The sequence below is a fragment of the Elephas maximus genome, chromosome 4 (assembly GCF_024166365.1).
Source record: "Elephas maximus indicus isolate mEleMax1 chromosome 4, mEleMax1 primary haplotype, whole genome shotgun sequence".
Classification (NCBI taxonomy): domain Eukaryota; kingdom Metazoa; phylum Chordata; class Mammalia; order Proboscidea; family Elephantidae; genus Elephas; species Elephas maximus.
The window spans coordinates 98224638-98247172 of record NC_064822.1 but is presented as its reverse complement, the minus strand read 5'-3'; the positions used below and the strand labels follow the sequence as shown (position 1 = coordinate 98247172).

Genomic DNA, 22535 nt, shown 5'->3' with positions numbered 1-22535 from the left:
TTCTGAATTCAGGCACACATTGACCATTGATAAAAGTTGACCATGTAAAGGGTCATAAATTGTTCTGAGTTTTTTGTATTATTGGAAGAGGGTAAGGAAATTGTACTTTCCCCCATCTTTTCTAGGCTCTGGTGATGTTCTTTGTGCCAGAGTCTGTTTACACCTTTACCAAACCAGCAACTGAATTCTGGGCTTGATAACTTTTGGTCTTCCTTCTCCTTGCTCAGTCAGGGCTTATTGGTCCTACGTGTTGACTCATCCCCTCTTGGGATCTCACTGGTACTGCATATCCTTGAATTCTTGCTGTAACACCATTTGGTTTCTTATCTAGCTGATGCACTGTATAGACCTTGGATACAGGGTCACTTTGCTTCTGCGGCAACACCCCCGCCCCCCCCATAAATGGTGTGGTGGTACTATTGGGAATCTTCCGGACACCTCTAAGGACTTGAAACTTGCCATGACATTTGGGAGACAAGGAGGATTCGGTTCCTCTTTGCCAAACCCTGCCACACCTCTAATTTTGGAGTATGGGGGGAAACCTTTTAGTGAATCCTGTCTGAGAGTCCCATATAGGCAGCAGGCTAAGGCACTTCTCTTGACAGTCCCCATACACAATGTAATATGCTTTCTCTTCCCAGGATTTTAATCCCAGTAGAGAAGTTAGTGCATACACGTCTTACCATCTGCTTGCCTTGCCTCCATCTCCCTTTTCTCTCCGGGGTCCACTGAGTTTCCCTTTCACATCTCATTTAGTTGGTCTGTTCCTCTCCCATCTTCCCACTTCAGGTAGCATTTACCCTTTCACTCTTTGGTGGATAGTGGGGAATGTGACTTTTAAAGGAAAGGAATGAAAAACAAATCAGATTAATATATATTTTTTTAATTCTGTATTATCACTGTGCAACCATTTGTTAAAACTGACACCCCAGCGTATTTATGAGTTTCATTTAGATTAACCCAAAGCATGTGAACCAATATTTTCTTTTCATTTCTAATGTTAGTTTTTTCTACTTTTAGAAGTCTTGGTCTTTACATGTTTTTCGCCTCCACTAAATCACTGAACCATGACTAGTATTGTTTAGTTTTCTTCCAAATTGTTTTGAGCTGAAGAACCAGAAGGGTCTAAGAGTGCTGCCAGAAATTTTCTTTGTTTAACATGTTTATGAATCTTGCTTTTCTAATTTTTTTCCCCATAGGTATAAGTATTTATGTATCACACGATTCAAACATTTGTCAGTATTTACTTATACGTTTCCAAAATCTATAGTAGATGTGAAAATGGAGCTGAATCATGAAATTAACTATAAATAATGGCTAATCAAACTCTTTTTTTAATCCATTGATGAGCTGCCACAGAATTTATATTTATCAGCCATAATATCTCTATGTTCAAGTCTAAACTTCTTTTTTTGCATTCATATTATCTTCTCATAATGTTGATAACCCCCACGAGTCTGTCAGTTTGTTGTACTGCGGGTCTTGCATGTTGCTGTGATGCTGGAAGCTCTGCCACTGGTATTCAAATATCAGCAGGATCATCATGGTAGACAGGTTTCACCTGAGCTTCTAGACTAAGACATAGGAGGAAGAAGGCACCTAACAACGATGTTGATAAATACTCTTGTCAAAGGAGAGATCAGTATATAGTAAGTTGGAAAATCATTGGCGTATAGTTGTCAGGATGGTGTGTATAAATTTTAAATAGGCTGTTCTTTACAACCCACTGTACCTCTCGGAACCCTCTTCTCAGGTTACCGGGTGGGTTCCCTTCTTCCAAAGACCCTCAGGGACTAATCCAACCTCCCAGATAGTTGCCTTAACTATTTTTTGGTGGGATTTGAGGCAATGCATTCTTTTTGGTTGAAGGAAACAGTTTCCAGTTGTCATAAAACCAGACGTTGCATCTGGCTTATCTAGTATTCTCAAGCAGTAGCATGCAGTAGCCATGAAGTTTCTCGTATGAACCATTCTGCAGCATGTCAGGCACTAATGCTCTCTGGCGACTGATTATTAGGTTGCTGTAGTAACTTCTTGTTCAGACAGGAAATAAAAGTATGGAAAATGTCGTTAGTGTCTTTACTGGTTTTTCTTTATCCTAATAAATTTTTAGTTTTACTATTTTCTAAATTGCCCGTGTTCCCAGAACTAATATATATCCCAGATCATTACATATGATATTCTGTATTAGCTTCCTGAGGCTGCTGTAACAAAGTACCACAAACTGGGCAACATCTAAGAACAGAAATTTAGTGTCTCGCAGTTCTGACGACCAGGAGTCCAAAATCAGAGTGTTGGCTATGTATATTCCTTCTGAGGCTTGAGGGAAAATCTGGACATGGCTGGTGATCCTTGCCTTGCAGCTCTAGTATCTGCCTCCATGGTCACATGACTGTCTTTCCTCTGTGTATCTCTTGTGTTTCTTTTATAAGGACACCACTTATATTGGATTAGGATCCACCCTCTTCTATCATGACCTTTTGTTAACTGCCAATATCCTCAAAGACCTATATCCAAACAAGGTTACATTCTAAATAGGTTCCAGGGGTTAGGACTTCAAAATATTTATGGTGGACACAATTCAATCAATAACACATTTCTGTAGGCATTTTTTTTGTTGAAAAGCTCATAAGATCCTCTTTTAGTTATCCATGTACTCATTCAAGTTCTCAATCAAACAACATTATGTTGAATTTCCTATGCTTCTATTTTTAACATTCTAATGTATGTAGTGTTAAAGATGGGATTAAATATGCAAGGATTTCATTAGGGGAATTGCCTGTGTTAGAGAAAATAGAGAGCTGGGAGAGTGATATAAGTCTAAAACAGGTGAAGGAGAGAGGAAGAGAATGTTGAGTGGAAACATCCTAGGCTGCTGGGCAGTCTAAGCAAGGTTCAGCCAAATCCTCCCAGCTAACTTGGCTGGGAGAAGAGCCCTGTGCCTCCTAAAAATGGGCCTGTCCTCATATTCTACCACACCCAGTTACTGACTTTAGGGTATGGCATAAACACTGTGATGGATTTCAAAGTGCAGCAGCTGGGATTCTCGGCCAGTTATGCTCTCATTCTCCAGGCCACCACATAACAACGCCAGGCACACAAACATTTAATAAAGATACAATTTGATGAGTGCTGTCAAGAGAGGTGTATACAAAGTGATGTGTGAACTTTAAGGTTATGAGACCTGTGCTGGTCCCAGCTGGACTTTGAGGGATGAATAAACATATATGGGTATTAAAGAGTTTCTTTTGGGTCTGTGCAGCTGCAAAGTAGGGTAAATTGGGAGATAAGCCTTTGAAACGCCTGAGGTCACGGCCATACGTTTTGATACTGAGGCAGCTTGGCTTCTTGTGTACCTTGTCTCTTTAGCTTCTGCTTCCTGGTTTCTTGGCTTCTCAGTTCTCAGGCCTCACGCCCACATCTGCCCTCCTGGGGCAAGAGTTCCAAAGCTCTGTAGCTCCACCAATATGTGCCTGGAGGCACCCCATTCCGCCAGGAAGCCTCCTGTGCACAGGCACTCAGCTCTCTTGCTCCATGGGTCGGCAAGCCTAGCTCCACTGCTAAGTGCCCGGGAGGCACCCCACTCCGCCAGGAAGCTGCCTGCACACTCAGCTCTGTCCTAGCGCTGTCTGACACAGGTTTCCTGGTTCTGCTGCTGCTGGTTTGCTGCTGCTACCTCTGGTCCTCTGCTGCTGTTTCTTACCATCTAAGCCTTCTTTGGTGTTAACAGTTCTCCTCACTTCTTTCTGAGTCTTCTATCCACTCACCGTTTCAAAACCACTTCCTCATTTTAGGTATCTGTTAAAGCAGTACCCCCACACTCTCGGTACCAAATCCTATCTTGCTCATCTAATGCTGCTGTAACAGAAACACCACCAATAGATGGCTTTAACAAAGAGAGGTTTATTTCCTCACAGTAAAGTAGGCTAAAAGTCCAAATTCAGGGCTTCAGCTCCAGGGGAAGGCTTTTCTCTCTCTGTCGGCCTTCTCATCAATCTTCTCCCAGACTAGGAGCTTCTCTGTGCAGGAACCCTGGGTTCAAATGATGCACTCTGCTCCTGGTGCTTCTTTCTTGGTGGTATGAGGTCCCTCTGTCTCTCTGCTGCTTCTCTTTTATATTTTCAGAGATTGCCTCAAAATGAAATCCAATCTTGCAGATTGAGTCCTGCCTCACTAACTGCCGCCCATCCTCCCTCATTAACATCATAGAGGCAGGATTTACAACATACAGGAAAATCACACAATACCAGGAATCATGGCCCAGCCCAATTGATACACACATTTTTGGGGGGACATAATTCAATCCATGACACAGAGAAAGAGATTGTTCTTTAAAAAAAAAAAAAAAAAATACAACTAATCAACTATTTAAGGAGTCCTGGTAGCAGGGTGATTAAGTGCCTTGCTGCTAATCGAAAGATTGGCAGTTTGAACTCAGCAGCTGTTCTGCGGGAGAAAAGCCCTGACAGTCTGCTTTTGTAAAGATTACAGCAGATCTACTCTGCGGAAACCCTATGGGGCATTTCTACTCTGTCCTATAGGGTCGCTATGAGTCGGAATCGACTCGACATACGACAGCAATAACATCAGTCATTATGTACCACCTACTGTTAGGTATTGAAGATACAGTAATGTCCTCACTATTGGGACAGTTTTGTTTTTATTAATTATAAAATATGTCCATGAACTAGATCAATTATTTATTACCATAGCCACAGCATGGAGAAGGCATCTTGGTTCTTGACCACCTCAGTGGTAACACAGACCACTTCTGTGTACACTCTCATCTATTGATGAGAACTAGTTGCATGGCCCTACCTAGATGCAAAACAAAAAAAAAACCCACTTTTGTCAAGTCTGTTTTGACTCATAGCAACCCTATGGGACAGAGAACTGCCCCATTGAGTTTCCAAGGAGTGCCTGGTAGTTTCAAATTGCTGACCTTTTTGGTTAGCAGCCATAGCCCTTTACCAGTACGCCACCAGGGTTTCCTGGATGCAAAAGGGCTCAGAAAGAAGGGGCAGTGATATGCCCAAGAGGAGGAGAGGAACATAAATATCCATGGTCACCAACAGTCTTCACCACAGGCTGCCCTTCTGTTCACCAAATATCCCTTTGTTCCCTCTTCTGACACATCAAACATACTCATCTTGCCTGCAGGGGGATGACCTGAAGTCCCTGCTAGGCACCACGCCGTCTTGAAGCCAGGATCTCTGGGTTGTGCACAGTTTTCTCCATAAAGTCCAGATATGGCTCTTTGTGGTTTGGAAACTTATGAATTAAAAAGACAAATTATCCACTCCACTCCCAGCTCATATACAGTAAAACCAGCATGACTGCAACCCTAACCTAAACTACAATTTAAAAAAATTCCTACAGAAAGAAGAGGACACGTTGTAGTCACTGATTTATAGCAGTTTGGGGGAAGAATTGGAAACCCGGGTGGCGTAGTGGTTAAAAGCTACGGCTGGTAACCAGAAGGTTGGCAGTTCAAATCCACCAGGCGCTCCTTGGAAACCCTATGTGGCAATTCTCTATTGTATAGGTTGCTATGAGTTGGATCGACTCAACTGCAGTGGGTTTTTTTTGGGGTGGGGTGGGGAGGAATTGTGGGAACCCACTGCCCTGACAGGAGGGAAGTTCCTTGATCACCTCCCTTCTGGAAGGGGCCTCCGTTCTGGGAGGGACTCTTTGGTCCATCGGTCCCCAAGGCCCCTGGTCCTACTCTCTAGGAAAATTTTGTTCACCTTTCTCCATGGCCACATCTAAAATGGATTCTGGGAAGGATGCTTTCTGTGGAGCTTAGGAATCTTAGGGTAGCTCTGGGGTGGGGGGTCTATAGATTGTTTTACAGCAAAGGCAGTCATAGGCTTTTTTAAGTCCAGGCTCGTGGTTTCTTTGGCAATATAAAATCCCTCAGAAACTTAGTTGGCTTCTGATGGCAGATCAAGTTTTGATAATTGCTTAAAGTCAGTTTCTGGTGAAAGTTACCAGAGGCTAAAAGGCATTTATGTTAAATCTGTGAATGCCAAGAATCTACTAAAAGGAAAACAAAATGATGGATTTTCACTTTACTGATAAGCCAAATAAAATTTAAGCCGTATTAAAGAAATAGAAGAAAATTAGTATATATTGTAATCCCTACCTAACTCATTGCCATCGAGTCGATTCTGACTCATAGCGACCCCACAGGACAGAGTAGAACCACCCCGTAGGGTTTCCAAGGAGCAGCTGGTGGAGTTGAATGCTTAACAACGGGTCACGAGGGCTCCATTGTAATCCCTAGGTAGGGAAAAATAAAGGGTGACATAACAAATGAAAAAATTGATAGGTATGCCTAACTACTAATTGAAGAATATCATATGTTCAAATAATTGTAAACAAATTAAAAAATAAACTAGGAAAACATTTGCTGCAGATATGACAGATGGTTTGGCAGATGTATGGCATGTGTCACTCTAGATATTATATGTATTTCTTTTGTCTTTGTTTTTAAATAATATTGCTTAATAATATTTTGGCAGTATACCATGAACATAGTCTCATTCTACACCTACAAGATAATTTTTTTTTTAACTTTTATTGAGCTTCAAGTAAACGTTTACAAATCAAGGCAGACTGTCACATATAAGTTTGTATACACCTTACTCCATACTCCCACTTGCTTTCCCCCTAATGAGTCAGCCCTTCCAGTCTCTCCTTTCGTGACAATTTTGCCAGCTTCCAACTTTCACTATCCTCCCATCCCCCCTCCAGACAGGAGATGCCAACACAGTCTCAAGTGTCCACCTGATACAAATAGCTCACTCTTCATCAGCATCTCTCTCCTACCCACTGTCCAGTCCCTTCCATGTACAAGATAATTTTTTAATGATTTCTTACTGTTTTAAATTTTTCATTGTTAGAGCCCTGGTGGCATAGTGGTAAAGAGCTCGGCTGTTTGCCAGAATGTCAGCAGTTCGAATCTACCAGCTGTTCATTGGAAACTGTATGGGGAAGTTCTGCACTGTCCTGTAGGGTCTCTATGAGTTGGAATCTACTCGAAGGCAATGGGTTTGGTTTTTGATTTTTTATAATGACTAGGCTTTATGTCTTTACAGATATTTTAGTGAAAGGTTGGGAGTGACTCTTCTGTGACCCTCTATCCAAACCCCACAAGAGTGAAGCCATTTCTTTAGCAGTTCTCACAACTTTTAGTGGGTTTATACCATTTCAAAAACACCTCAGTGACTACAAGACAGAGAAATATTACAGAATTTGCTCTTTGTCATTGATGTTTCTATGACACACTATTTGAACCTGAGACTTTTGGCTACATAAACCTTGGGCAGATGAGTCCAGAGTTCTAGTTTTATTTTCTGATAAGAGATCAATCTCTTGTTAGGTGCAGTATCAGCATCTTATTTCTTCTTTACTGTCTCTTCTCACATTTATACTGGAGATGTGGGATCGTCCTGTAGAATGGGGAAGGTAAAGAATGTGTCTAGAGGAGAGAAGAAAGGCTCATCTTTTAAAAATCTTACAATGAATTTTCTGCTTTATGCTTCTAGAGTCACTTCTCGTATGTTCTTCGTATCATATACCATTCATTCATTCATTCAGTGTGTGTTTATGTAAAGTGTACTATTTTCTAGGTGTAGTGGTTTAAGTGCTACAGCTGCTGACCAAGAGGTTGGCAGTTCGAATCTGCCAGGCACTCCCTGGAAACTCCGTCGCGCAGTTCTACTCGACGCTATGAGTTGGAATCGACTCAAATGCAGTGGGTTTTGGTTTTTGGGTTTTGGATGAGTGATGTTATAATGAGGAACTGTTAGGCAGAGATGCCGTTTTGCGCTGAACAGAGTATCCTAAAAAAAGTTAATTTCAGAGTAAATCTTTGTGGTCTTTTATTATGTAGCATTTATACTCTGCCTATTGTAGAAAAGTGTGGTTCTAACATCTGTGTTTTTAGGGGAGAATTTTTCATCCTATTTTAAAATATATTCAATATCTAACACAATTATTGAGCTCCTACTTAGAACATTTTTATTACACATTACCTTTCTCAGGAAATTAGGTAAGTTGAATTGTTTCTATTTTGTTTTACCGATGATGAAATGGAGGGTCAGAGATATGAGGTAACTTATCCAAGGTTCCATGAACTTATTACACATATCATCCTACTGCTTCTAGTGTGGTTTATAAATAAAGATTGAAAAACCAAACCTAGAACTTATTACACATATCATCCTACTGCTTCTAGTGTGGTTTATAAATAAAGATTGAAAAACCAAATATTTCAGTCTTTATGGTAGTGACTAAGAGTGATCTAGTCCTTAAATGAAAATCCAATTTTATTAGTAGTTGGGAGCATTACTGATTGTAGCAACATGTGAATGCCATGTATTTAGGGAAAATATATGAATGGATTCCACAACACTGAAATAAGAATGCTTTCGAAAAACAGTTGTATGAAAGTCCTCTAAACATATCAGAATTTTGACCTAGGAGAATAAATTGGAAACAAATGTATAAACACTCACTGCCTTTCAAAACAGTTGGGCACATAGAAGATCATTGCTTCAATTAGGAAACCCCCACTCAAGTGAAAACTAGTTTTGCTGCTTTTAATGTCATCAAAAGAAAGTGTTTGGAATTTGATTGGCATTTCTGGTGAATCAAATTGCAGTGCCCATCTGCAGATATGCAGATTGCTAAAAATACGGCATGATCTAAATAAAATTCTATGAGCCACCTGTTTTAAGTTCTCCAATTCCTTACCAGGTTCCTTTTGCAAGTTAAAAAAAAAAAAGTTGAAGTGCTTGTTAGAAGCCCTTAGGCAAAAAGTCCTAATATTTTTATTATTTGAACAGAAACTTCTGGCAGTGAGGTAGATTATAGAAAACTTGATGGAAGTAAAATACTTTAAATCCTTTATTGATAAACACAGGGAAATCACTCTGAGGATAAATGATTTGCCATTTATTCTTGATTTAGTATTTGGAAACATGAAAAATTTTGTTTAACAAAAGGCCTTTCGAATCTAAAGGCAGTATTCTTAGCAGGCTAGAAAAGGAGGTGTGGATGGATTCGTGGTACTGTATTAGCTCCTTATCTGGAAGAACAGGTAGGGTCCATGTGTAATTTTATTGGAACATTACAATCCAGGTACTTCAGATTTTGAGCCAAAAGGAGTGTAAAAAAATTCCAGAGGTATAAATATCCTTAATATTGTTCGGGATAAATGTGACATTATTCAAAATGGTTTTGCGAGTGCAGGTAGTTAACTATTAATTCACAGGCAGGCTCATGTCTGTTTGTATCCCTTTCACCAAGATACTATCACATTTCCCTTCTTCAGCATGCTTTTTTTAAAAAACAGAAAAGGATTTTCCAGGATCCATTTACTCACGTTGCAAAAGCTATCATTGTTACTTCTTACATGTATAGTTGAATCTAGTTTTCTGGGAATGCACACTGGCAGAATTAACAAAATATGCCACTATATGTGTAAAACCCCCAAAACCCAACCCATTGCCATCGAGTTGATTCTGATTCATAGTGACCCTTTAGAACAGGGTAGAACTACCCCATAGGGCTTCTGAGGCTGTAAATCTTTACAGAAGCAGACTGCCACATCTTTTTCCTGCAGAGCAGCTGGTGGGTTCGAACTACCAACCTTTTGGCTAGCAGCTGAGCAGTTAACAACTGCACTACCAATGTTCCACTATATATATACACCAAAAAACCAAACCAAACCAAACCCATTACCGTCAAATGGATTCCTATGTATAGGCCACTAGGTAACTATCTAAGAAATAGATGAATTTTTACTATTTATAGCTTTGCTTTTTATTGTATCGACTATAATCTCAATGCTTTGTAATCGGTATATCTGATGGCATTTCATTAATTTTTAAACCAATTAAAAATGTGTAATCCTAACATATTGGCACACTATGTGATCAAGAGTGCCTAAATATTTTTTTTTTTTGGCATTGAAAAGAGACTAATATGTAAATGTATCTCAATTAAGTCCCCAAACCACCATAACTTATAAGAATGTTAGTGGGAAAAAAAAAAAAGAATAATTAAAGGGAGTGTGGGAAAAAAACAAAAACAAGGTAACAACAACAACAAAAAACCTAGATATTTCACTCTGTTCATTTCTACTGGTACGTATTAAGTGCCTGCTGTGTGTCAGGTAATGTTATTGGTGTTGGAATTGTAAAAGCGGTAAAGGCATTTTTATGTTTAAGGAGATTTTGTTTTAGTAATTATTGAGTGTACAGAGAACTTTATAACAACAATTGCCATAGCAATTTAAATAGCTTTAGGTGATTATTCAGTTAAAACAGTTCTTTAACCTGTATGTTATTTACAATCACATTTAAAACGGAAATTTCAAAGTTATTGTCTCTAATGTTAAGATATTTGTAATTAAGAAATGGAAATGAAGTCTTATTCACTAAAATTATGCTTATCATAGTAGTGGTAATTCGTTTCTGAGTTGGTTCTTCACCTTTTCAAGGTGAGAAATTGCCAAGTGTTATATGTAGATAAATGTATATTTTTGTATTCTAAGATGTGATGATTGCTTTTCAGTGCCAAGCATAATTGGTCCAATTGGCCCCTGTGTATCTGACCTGTCTTCTTCTGCATTTCTCCTTGTTGGCACAGCTCCAGCCTCACTGTTGTCTCTGTCACTTGAAATTAACAAGTTTGTTCCTGTCACAACGCCTTTCAATCACTGCTCCTTCCTTTTGGAATGCCATTCCCCCAGAATTTTCCATGGCTGCCTTCTCATAATTCTTGCCATACCCACCCTCACATTCTCTGTCATTTCCTGTCCCCTCGCCCTACTTTATTTTATTCATAGCATTTATTATTACCTGACATATTACATTTTTATTTATTGTCTGTCTATTCCCATGGAAGTTTAAATTATTTGAAGGTAGGGATTTTGTCATCATGTTCATCTCTGTATCTCTAGCACCCAGAACTGTGCCTGGCACATAGTAGATGCTCATTAAACATTTATTGGCCATTTTATAGAGTATACCAAAATTAGTATATGATAGATGGTTAAGTGCTATGGCTGCTAACCAAAGGGTCAGCAGTTCGAATCCACCAGGCACTCTTTGGAAACTCTATGGAACAGTTCTGCTCTGTCCTTTAGGGTCTCTCTGAGTTGGAATCGACTCAATGGTACTGGGTTTGGTTTTTTTTTTTGTTGTTGTTGTTAGTACAGTGTAATGATTTAAGGCACAAATTGTAGAGTAGGCTATTTGGGCTCTCATCTTGGTCTTGTCACTAGGTATCAGACTTGGGCAAAAGTTATTTAACCTCCTTTGTCTCATCTGTAAAGTGGAGATAATAATATTACTTACTCAAAGAGTTATTGTTAGGTTGAAATGAGTTATATGTAAGAATGTTGCCTGATGTATAGATCCAAGTAAGATATTAATATTATAAATGCTTTGATGATTTTTCCTCACCTGCCTACAGGTAGGAAACCCTGGTGGCATAGTGGTTAAGTGCTACGGCTGCTAACCAAAAGGTCAGCAGTTCAAATCCACCAGGCGCTCCTTGGAAACTCTAGGGGGCAGCTCTACTCTGTCCTGTAGGGTCGCTATGAGTCGGAATCGACTCGATGGCAGTGGGTTTGGTTTTGGGTTTGGCCTACAGGTAACCACCTGAAGACTTCTCTCCCTTCTTATTTCGTACTTTCATGGCTAAAACCATCTCCTTACAGATCTCTGCAGCTAGTCTTCTCTTAGCTGTACAATGACATTGTTTAATCTTTCACAGGTAATTGCTTTGACTATCCTCCCTCTTCTGCTTCTGCTCCAACCCTTTAATGATTCACCAGTGGATATCTCCTCAGAATAATGTTTTAAAATCTCTAAAGTAAAATGCAAAAGTAAACAAATTATATTAAATAAAATTATCAAAATATTAAAAATAATTACATGTATGTTTCTTTATCATTCCGTTAAATAATAAAATCTAAGGACAGGTCTAATAACTACCATAATTTTGTGTGTTGATGAGCATGAACAATATTTTGGAACATCTCAAACATCATTATGTGATGAAAATATCTGTCATTGCCTTTGGTAATATACCGGGATTTGTTGCCTATGTTTGCAAAGGAAGGAAATGCCAAATTTTAGTTAGAGGTTAGCGATAATAAGGGTGTAATTTTTTTTCTCTTCCAAGTGTGTGGATTCCCCTGATTAAACATTTCTGCATGTAAGAGTCTCCATATGCTAGCTCCAGCCTATGCTTCCAAACTTAAATTTGACCTCTGCTTAACATAAGCTGAGCTTACAAAGGGTAGGAAATGTTAAGCTTTCATGGTTCAACAAATATTTACTGTGTCCCATGCTTGTGATGTCTCAGATACTGTATTAGGAAATGGAAATCCAGGGGTAGGTCTCCACCTTTATGAAGCTTCCTGTCTAGTAGGGGAGGATATTTATAAATAGTAAACAAATATATAACATATGATAAATGCTCTTAAGAAATCAAACAAGTGTAATGTATTTTGAGGAGTTGGGGTTGGGATGTGATTACATAGGTATCTGATCAAGGAAGAACTTTCTGGGTAGTTGCTACTTAAGCTGAAACTTGAAGGATGAGATGGCATCAGTCAGCCAGAGAGTGATGAGTCAGGGATATGAGGTGAGGATTGGAGTTTGGGGGAACATTTTAGGCAGACCAAAAAAGCCAAACCCTTTGCTTTCAAGTCCGTCTCATAGCAACGATGTAGGACAGAGTAGAACTGCCCCATAGAGTTTCCAGGGAGTGGCTGGTGGATTCGAACTGCCGACCTTTTGGTTAGCAGCCAGAGGTCTTAACCGCTGCGTAACCAGAGCTCCATTTTAGGCAGAGGGAACAGTGTGTATGATGTGCCTGAGATAAGAAGGATGCCATAATCAGTCCTTCCTCCATCCACCCCGTTTTTCTCACCTCCGCCTGCACTATTTCTAATAAATCCTTCTAGAGTCTCTTTAGTAGCAACCAAGCAAATATAAATATTTATTTTTGCTTTTCTCTCATTATTACACAAATGGTAGTGAACTATACACCCTGTTTTAAACTTTTATATTTTGGTTTAATAATGTATTGGAAATCTTTCTGTATCTATACATAGAACGTTTCCTTAGTCTCTTTTTGTTGATCCATGATACTCCATTTTATGTCTGTACCATGGTTTATTTAAGAAGATCCTATCCATGGACTTTTGAATCTATTCTAATATTTTACTATTAAAAACAATGCTATAATTAATAACTTTGTATGTGTGTTATTTCACACATGTGCAAATGGATAGTATCTGTAGGATAAATTCTTGGATGGGAAATTGCTAGTCAAAGGGAAAATGTGTATTTATGTGTTAGATATTGTCAAATTGCTTTGCATTTATCTTCCCAAAAGCAATTCATGAGAGTACTTGTGTTTTCACAGACACACATTTGGAGTGTGTTATAAAACTTTTAGACTTTTGTCAATCTCATAGGTCACATTTGAAGAATAGTAAAGAATGCCAGAAGTGAGCTGTAGAGTGAGCCAAGGGATGTTGGAAAGGGGTGGGCAGATTGCCTAGAATATTGCATACCAATATAAAGAAAAGACTTTGGATTTTACCTTTAGTGCTATGGAAAGCCATTGTAGTTTTTTTTTTTTTTTTTTTCAGAGAAGTAACATGATTCAGACTTCTTTTAAAGTAATTATCCTGACTCCTTTATGGAGACTGTAGAGGGCTATCACTTTGGTTCGGAAAAGAGAGAATGTTAGATTAGATCATGGATGTAGTGGTGAAAGTTTGATTGTACTTTGAAGGTTGAGCCATCAAGATTTGCAGATGTGGGATGTGAGAGAAAGAGCTATCCTTGATTTCTCTTTAAGAATTTTTTGGCCTGAGCAACCCGAATGATACTTTGCCATTTATTAAAATAGAGAGTGTCGCAGAAACAGCAAACTTTGGGAGGGAAATCAAGGGTTTGGCTTTGGACATGTTAAGGATGAGAATTGGAGATGTCAAGTAGCTCTAGTTCAGAAGACAGGTCTTTGTTAACAATTCTCCAGAGAGCCACTGCTAAGTAAATAAATTCTAAATTGCTAGCATGGCATTCAGGGTCTTTTTTACCTGACCCCAGCCTACATTTTAAGCCTTGTCTCACACTGCTACCTTACATAGACTAAACGAAATGGGCATTATTATGAATGTGCTAGGCTTTTTTTTTGTTTTGATCTTTTGCCTAGGCTATTCTTTTTACCTGGAATGTCTGTCATCTCAATTCTACCTATGGGAATACTATCCAGTCTTCATGACTTTATGCATGAGAGTGGAGAGGAAAAAAGCAAGCTGTAGAAAGAAAAAAGTATGTTTAGTTGATGACATTTAATGAAAGACAGCCGGCTGTTGTGTTTCTGTGTGCTCATTTTAACCAGTGGCACAAATTGCCATTTCTTCTTAGTGACTGTTCTTAAAAAAGTTAATTTCTATTTTCCTTATTTTCAGATGGGAACATTTAAAGCACACGATGGTGAATATTTCCTAGAACCTATAATGAAGGCAGATGGGAGTGAACATGAAGACGATCACAACAAGCCACATCTGATATACAGGCAGGAATTAAAGAGGAGCCGTTTTCTGCAGTCTCACAGTCCTTGTGAGGTTTCAGGTACCTTCTGTAAAACAAAACTTTTCTCAATTAAATTATTCTATCTGAATATTTTTATAGATAAACTTACAATTTATATATTTTCTTAAATAAGTATAACGATATTTTAAAACTAATTTTTTTTGACCTGTAAGGACCCATTAGAAATTATCTAGTATCTGCAGGCAATTTTGTTGTAGTTGACTAAATTTAAATAGAAAATAGAATTCAGTGTGTGAAAATTCATTAACAAATCGCCATAGAACATTTTCACTTTATCCTTTTACTCACACTAGTATAATTTGCTTTTTCTCAGCAGAGTTTTAGATAATGATAAAAAAACTGAACCTAGACATTTGGTAATAAGTGTATTAGATACTTCAAAATATTTTAACAAAGAAGTAATAGTTTTAATTTGTTTTGAGGAATATAAGTATTTAAAATAATCCTTTTGATCAATTAATGTATTTACATACATAAGTGTGACATAAAGAATAATATAAAATGAACCCTAATGTGTTCAAAACCCAGGTTAAGAAATTGAACATAGTTATTAAGACTCAAACAGTAACCTTGAGCCCTCTTTGTGTCTCTGCCTGGTCCTAGCGTCTTGAAGTTTTGTGTTTTCCTTCTCATTTTTTCGCTTTTTAAAATGATTTTACTAATTTAAGTATCTTGAAGGTGCGTGTTATGTGTGCATATACCTAAGTAATAATATCCATCCGTAAATAACAATAACAAAATGCTCAATTTTGCATGCTTTTAACTTTATATAAATGGACACGTATTGTATGTGTTTTTCTGGGACTTGCCCTTTTCTGTCCGTGTTATTTCTGAGATTCATCTGTGTTGGCGCGTGTAGCGGCAGTGCTTTCATTGTCATTGCTGCGCTGTATTCCGTTGTCTGAGCATATCACAGTTCACAGAGCTGTTACCCTGTGGATGAGCTTTTGAGGGCTTTGAGGTTTTTCACTGTTGTAAACAATGCTGCTGTGAATGTCCTTGTCCCAGACTCCTGGTGTCTGTGTGTGAGAGTTACACAGTGGCTTTTATCAATTTATACTTCCAACGGTATATGAGAGAAGTGTATTTTCCTCATCCTGTTTTTCTTATAACATTCAGACTGCTGAAGATTTATAGTAGGTGAGAATCTAGAAATCGTAGATTTCTATAAAGTCTATAAATCTGTTGCCGGTAAAATAATTTACTTGTATATTGAATAAAAGTTGTGTTTGTTAAGAGTAGTGTCCGTGTAGGTGCACGCACCTTCACTGTTTGTGATGACATACGACGACATGGTGGAGAAAAGGCACCTGTGGTTACCATCAAAGTACAAAGCCTAGACAAGAGTGGGATTAGAAAGGATTTATTTGAGATTGTAGGTGTCCATAAACTATGGTTCCAAACACTGTGATGCCATCTGTTTTGGGATATAATGATATGTAGGCCTTTGAAGGTTCCGCCTGGGAATGCACTTCTTAACCTTTGCTATTATAAGAGTGCCATTTTGGAGTGGTTCTCACTGTGTCTAAGGCCGTGTTTTAAATCTATTGACATAATAGATGCCTTTCTTATGCTTTTAATATGAGCATAAGGGTTTCATTTTTATGGCTTCAAAGAAAACACAAATGGGTACAGCTCCACAATAGAGTTTCTACAGAAGGCAGCTTATGCTTGCTCTGATGTACCATTCAGAAGCAGCTTGTTTAATGAACTGTTTAGCTTCTTTAAGAAGAAAACCACCAACTAGACATTCTGAATGCAGAAATGCTTCAGATAATGATATGCAGGGTTTTGCATTCACAATCAGTGTTCATTATCAGCAAGAAAATGGTTCAAGAAAAAATGGGCTCTTTTGTTTAAAAAAAAAAACTAAAAGATTTATTATAAAAACTACAAATAAAAAGCAAATAGAAAGCTATGGGGTGTAATTTTCTTTAAATCTCAATAAGCTTTCTTTCTACAACATTTATCCACTAAAATGTTTATCCACCCTTCTTTTCAATCTTAAATTACCTCCATTTTTAGGTATGATTAACATACACATTTTTAATCAATGATAAAGGCTATCAATTAATGACCAAAATAATTAGCTGTTAATTCATTGTTTTGTTAGTAAAAGTGGGGAGTTATGAATGTAATTAGTAAAGAGATATCTAAAGCTTTCTCTCTCAATTATCACATTGTTCGGAAATACTTAAAAAATTCATATTTTATGTACTAAAGGATGAACCTGCAAGGTAACCCTCTATATAGATGGGCCTAAAGATTAACACATGAACCAGAATTATTAAATGGAAAAGGAGAAGTGATTTTCCCCCCAATATGTTTATTGATGGTTTTAATTCATTATGACCCTAAAATGTTGCACTTCATAATGAATTAAATTATTTGTGAAGTGAGCTTTTACCCTGTGCTTCGGGGGCCATACAAATTAAATTTGGTAGCTAAACCTAGCAGTTGTGAATGCCAGGATCTCAGATAGATACCAGTTATCTTCTTAGTAAAATCCAGTGGAAATGGCTAAACAAGGGAACAAAAAGTCCACAAAATGAGCAGGCACCAAACAACCCACCCACACCACCACCAAAACGAAACAAAATGAAACCCAAGGGAAGAAAAACCATGAAAAGATTCAAGAATGAAAAACATCCCTGACTTCTGTTAAGTGTAGCTCTGCTGTTGGTTTTATTCCAAGGCAGATGACAACTGGTCTGCATTCCTCGGGAGACTGGTGAGCCTGCTCCGTTTCTTCCATTGCTCACCTGCCCCTCTCATCTCAGTGTCATGGGGCAGGAGCATAGGACGTTAGCAGAACAATAAAACGGGATTTGATGCGAGTGAAAATAAACTGTCTTTGAAAACATTTTAGGATGATGTTGGCCAGCTTTAACATTTCTGTACTTTTCCTAATTTTTTAGAGCTTTTTTCAGTCTTAAATTCTTTGAGTCCCTAGAGAGTGTATAGGATTGTATTAGGTAAGCTTTGAGTCTGTTTGTTTAGGTTTTCAAAGCCCAATGGATGTAAAAGAACATGAAAACAGAAACACAAAACTGAGCAGAGAGTACTCTAACACTATTAGGAGCAGTGTGGTATGCAGCTTAAGGGCCAGAGCAACAGACTGTCTTCCTGGCTTCACCAGGGAGGTGGCATTTAAATCATCTAACCTCCCTTATGAAGAGTATGTACACATCTTCAAGGTGGGGGGAGGGCGGGGATAAAGGCCTATAGACAGAAGGGAGTAGTATTTGTAGTCACAAAGTTTTGATGTGTGTTGTGCAATGGATCACTTTTATATGGTCCTTCTAGCTGTGGTCTTGTAACTCTCACAAAATGATTGGCTGGGGCTATGCAAACTGAGTAACTTATGGTCTACAAGGGGATTGATTAGTTTATGGTCCTGCTGAGAGGGCCATGCCTTGAAATTGACAAGAAGCTGGCTTATATAAGAGCCAACCCCACAGAAGTTGAGGGGACCTCACTACCACCAAGAAGAGTCTGGAGTGGAGCATATCTCTTGGACCAAGGACCAGAGGTCCCTGTGCTGAGAACCGCCTAGACCAAGAAGAAAGAGATGTAACACTAAAGAGGGCTCGACACGGCGAGAGACAGTGGCGATGGGTTTGCCAACCCACAGAGCAAACAGCTGAGGCCTTTGGACAAAGTCTTGCCAGTGGAGCTAAAAGAGCTGTAATGCTTGTGCAGGGCAAGAGAGGCCTGAGTGTGCCTGTGCAGGGATTGCATGCCTCCCTGTCCTGGACAGTGGGGGCCTGGGTAGCAAGGTGGCAAGAGAGTCCCGCAGTCCCAGGTACTGTGGTAGGTGCCAGAGGCAAAAGCTTAGAAGGGCCCAGTGACAGAGGCTTGGGAGTTGCTGTGCAAGGCAAGGCCCGGTGAGGCCCAGTGGCAGAGCAGAAGCCTCGGGCAGCATGGTGGTAGCTGGAGGCAGCAGTGACATGAACACAGCATCAGACCTGAACCATGGCATACCTGCCTACTGACCTGAGAGCGGACATGGATAATTTGGGGAATGTTAAGTGCTGTTGTTATTATCTATTGTTTTTTAAATACAATTAATACAGTAAAACCTATAAATGCTGGAACCTGTGTAAGGCAGAAACCTGTCAGAGAAGGAAAACGCAAATATTTTCCATGAACAGAGAGTGGTAGATAAGTGGTAAGATTGCACCCTATCAAAAGTGGAAAACTTGCAAGACCTGGAAAAAAAAGGCAGTGCTGTTGAGTTCCATCTCTCACAGGTTTTGCTGTAATAATGGCTTTCACTTTGCGAGCACTGTGTAAGTATCTCATGTGTCTGACTGGATCATGGACGAACATAATTCCATAGAATGATGGGTGCAAGTGGGCATGTATGTCTCATTCCTAGCTGTCTTATGGCTGCCTGGAAGTTTGAGGCACAGCCTGTCTGCATGTGCAGTGCAGATGGACAGAGCAATACATGTGTGTAGAAGAGTAACCTGTTCACTATGGGAGGAGAGTAAGGTGCAGGTGTGTGGGAAGTAGGTGGGAGATGAGGCTGGGAAGGTACTCAGGGCTGGATCTGAAAGGACTTTGTATCCTAAGCTAAAGATTTTGTAGGTTATCCCATAGGCATTGGGAAGCTTTAAAGCAGAGACTTCATGTGATATGCTTTTTTTTTTTTTTTTTATCACTTAGCTGGCATAGCAGCTTTTTTTTAAGTTTTCGATTTTGAATGAGAAGAGACTGAAGGCAGGGAGACTGAATCAAAGATAAAGCTATCTTGTCAAGAAAGAATTTAAATGTCAAACAAGAGTACACAAAGAAGTAAATTGAAGATAATTTCCTTAAACTTTTTTTGAAAGGTCGAAGAGATATTAAAGACTTTGTTTTCTGAGTAATCCATTTGAATAATGTATCTGTGAATGTATGAGAGCTGCCTTTTAAATAAAATTATATTCATTTACAGATTGTTTCTCTTTCCTTTAATGATAATATTTTAATCAGCATCTGCCCGAGGAAAGCCAGATGTTTTTAGTGTCAGCAGAGGCCACAGTTAGTGAGCTGGGAGTCAGGGATTGGAGGGAGTTCTATCCTGGCGCTGACTCTGAGACCTTACCCTCTCTGGGTAGGTAATGAATGGTTAATGAATTTAATGTGTTTCCTGTTTACATTACTGTGTTGGTTAAATGTAGGGGTTTCTGACGTAGATACCTACAGCCACAGGGACCAGGCAGTTAAAAGAAATGAGTGAAATGAGGTGTCACTGGGAGACTGAGGTGTCTGTAGGGCACTGTAATGTAAATTCTTGCTAAAGGAGCAGCAGGAATATGGGGCCAGTATTGCCAGATCTTTCGCATCTTTTAAGAAGCTCAAAATCTAGATTCTTTTTTTTAAGTAAAAAAATATTCTAAACATGAGGGCTGAATTTCGCCTCCTAGTCACCAGTTTGCAATCTCTTAATGATTTCTAAGTTCTCTGCCATTTATAACATTTTGTTTACATATGGGCAGAGAAGGAGGTGCTATTAATTAATTCAGGGACCAAAATCAAAAAACCAAACCTGTTGCCCTCGAGTTGATTCTGACTCATAGCAACCCTACAGAATAGAGTAGAGCTGCCCCATAGGGTTTCCAAGGAGGGACTGGTAGATGGACTAAAAAAAGATGGACAGAGGGTGTTAAATATGGCTATGGTCATGGCAAATATTTTGGTGAAATAATACGTTGTTAATGGTATTTTCAGGAGTCAATTCAAGCTTCCAACTATGTATAGAGATGAGTATAAAGATCTCACTCTCCTGCCCACCCTTTTACTGGAACTACTCTCTAAAAGCTCACCTATGGCTATCTACTTGCCAAAAGCAATAATCGTTTCTCAGCCTTACTTTTACTTCATTCATTGGGGAAACGTTTGACACCATTGATCAACCTCTCCTCATTGTATTCCACCTCCCCTCCTTCTTTTGACTTTTCTGGCACATTTTGCTTCCAACTTTCTCATCCTCCTGTTTCTCTTCCTGGTTGTTATTACTTCCCCATCTTTTACGTTAAGAATTTTTTTTTTTAAAGTACTTTTCTTGCCCACTTTTTTTTTCTAATTGTGGTGAAAATATAAATAACAAAACATACGCCATCCCAACAATTTCACATGTACAATTCTGTGACACTGATTGCATTCTAAAGTTGTACAGCCATTCTTGCTACCCTTTTACAAATTGTTCTACCTCCATTAGCATAAACTGAATGCCCCCTAAGCAAAAATTCCTCCTTTCCCCCTCATTCCTACCCTTGGTAACTATTAATAATCTTTGGTTTCTATATATTTGCTTACTTCATATAAATTATATCATACAGTATTTGTCCTTTTGCATCTGACTTATTTCTCTCAGCATGGTGTTTTCAAGGCTCATCCATGTACTGACATGCATCAGGATTTCCTTTCTCTTTATGGCTGAGTAGTATTTCACTGTATGTATGTAACACATTTTGTTTATCCATTCATCTTTTGATGGATGGTTTGGTTTTTCCCACATTTTGGCTGTTGTGAAAAGCGCTGCAATGAACATTGGTATACAGCTTTCTGCCTATGGTCCTGCCTTCACTTCTGAGTATATACCTAGGGTTGGAATTGCTGGGTCATGTAGTAGTTCTATTTTCAACTTTTTGAGGAACTGCCATACTATTTTGCACAGTGGTTGTACTATTTTAAATTCCCACCAGCAATGGTTGAGGGTTCAGTTTCTCCACAACCTCACCAACACCTGTTCTTTTCCATTTTTTTGATCACTGCAATTTTAATAGAGGTGAGGTGGGTATCTCATTGTAGTTTTGATTTGCATCTCTCTAATGGCTTTAATGGCTAATCATGTTGAGAATCTAATGTGTTTGTTGGCCATTTGACTATCCTCTTTAGTGAAATATCTGTTCCAGTCCTTTGCCCATTTTTTAAGTTTTTTTTTTATCTTTCTGTTGTTAATTGTAGGTCTGTTTTTTAAAAAATATAATTTGGATATTAGACCCTTGTGGAATATATGGTTCCTCTAAATTTTCTCCCAATCAGTAGGTTGTCTTTTCACTTTTTTGTTAAGGTCTTTCAATGAACTTGGCCACTGTTTTAAAACATTTTCCATATACTGTACATTGTATTTTCCACTTTTCTAATTTTAACTACCAATTCAAATGATATACAATTAAAAAAAAAATTTAACTTCAGCTCCTATTTTTAGATTAAATCCCAGGTCTACAACTGCCTGATGCTCATGTTTTCTTGGATGTCCACGTGGCATTGTAGCTAAATCTGAAGCCCTTCACTCTCCTCCCTTCCCTTTCTGAGCTCCTTCCTTATCACCCTTCCCCCCTCAAAAAAGGCCTTTTTTCATTTGGCTTCCAAATTTCTGCCTAAATTATGTATACACACTGTAGTGGTTAAGAGCTTGGCTGCTAACCAAACGGTTGGCAATTCGAATCCACCAGTCACTCCTTGGAATCCCAGTGGGGCAGTTCTGCCGTGTCCTATAGGTTGGAATCAACTCAATGGCAATGGTTTTTTTTTTTTTTTATTCTTTAGTCTTATTGTAATAGTCATATTCTTAAGTCAAATTTTGTCCTAAACAAACAAAAAAATCCTAAATTTTGAAATCTGACCTAATAAAGCTTTATGATTGTGAACCCCATGAAATTAAACTACCCTGTAAGCATATAAAGCTCTGCACTTTTCACAGCGCTCTCATTGCCATTATCATTGATCCTTAGAGTAATGCTGTGAGACGTAATCATCCCCCGCTTAGATACGTGGATCACAGATGTTTTCTCTCATGGGAAAAACATAGTGGTGTTGTAACTGTTGTATGTTCCATGCATATGTTGTTGTTGTTGTTAGGTGCCGTCGAGTCGGTTTCGACTCATA

The 22535-nt window shown here is 38.7% G+C and overlaps 1 protein-coding gene across 1 annotated transcript in view; it reads left to right on the top strand.

Annotated features, from left to right (window-relative positions):
• Positions 1-22535, top strand: part of ADAMTS20 (ADAM metallopeptidase with thrombospondin type 1 motif 20) — a 212744-nt gene that overhangs the window by 4413 nt on the left and 185796 nt on the right. Inside the window, exon 3 of the mRNA XM_049882873.1 lies at positions 14510-14672. Coding sequence (XP_049738830.1) covers positions 14510-14672 — 163 coding nt within the window. The remainder of the gene's footprint in view (positions 1-14509; positions 14673-22535) is intronic.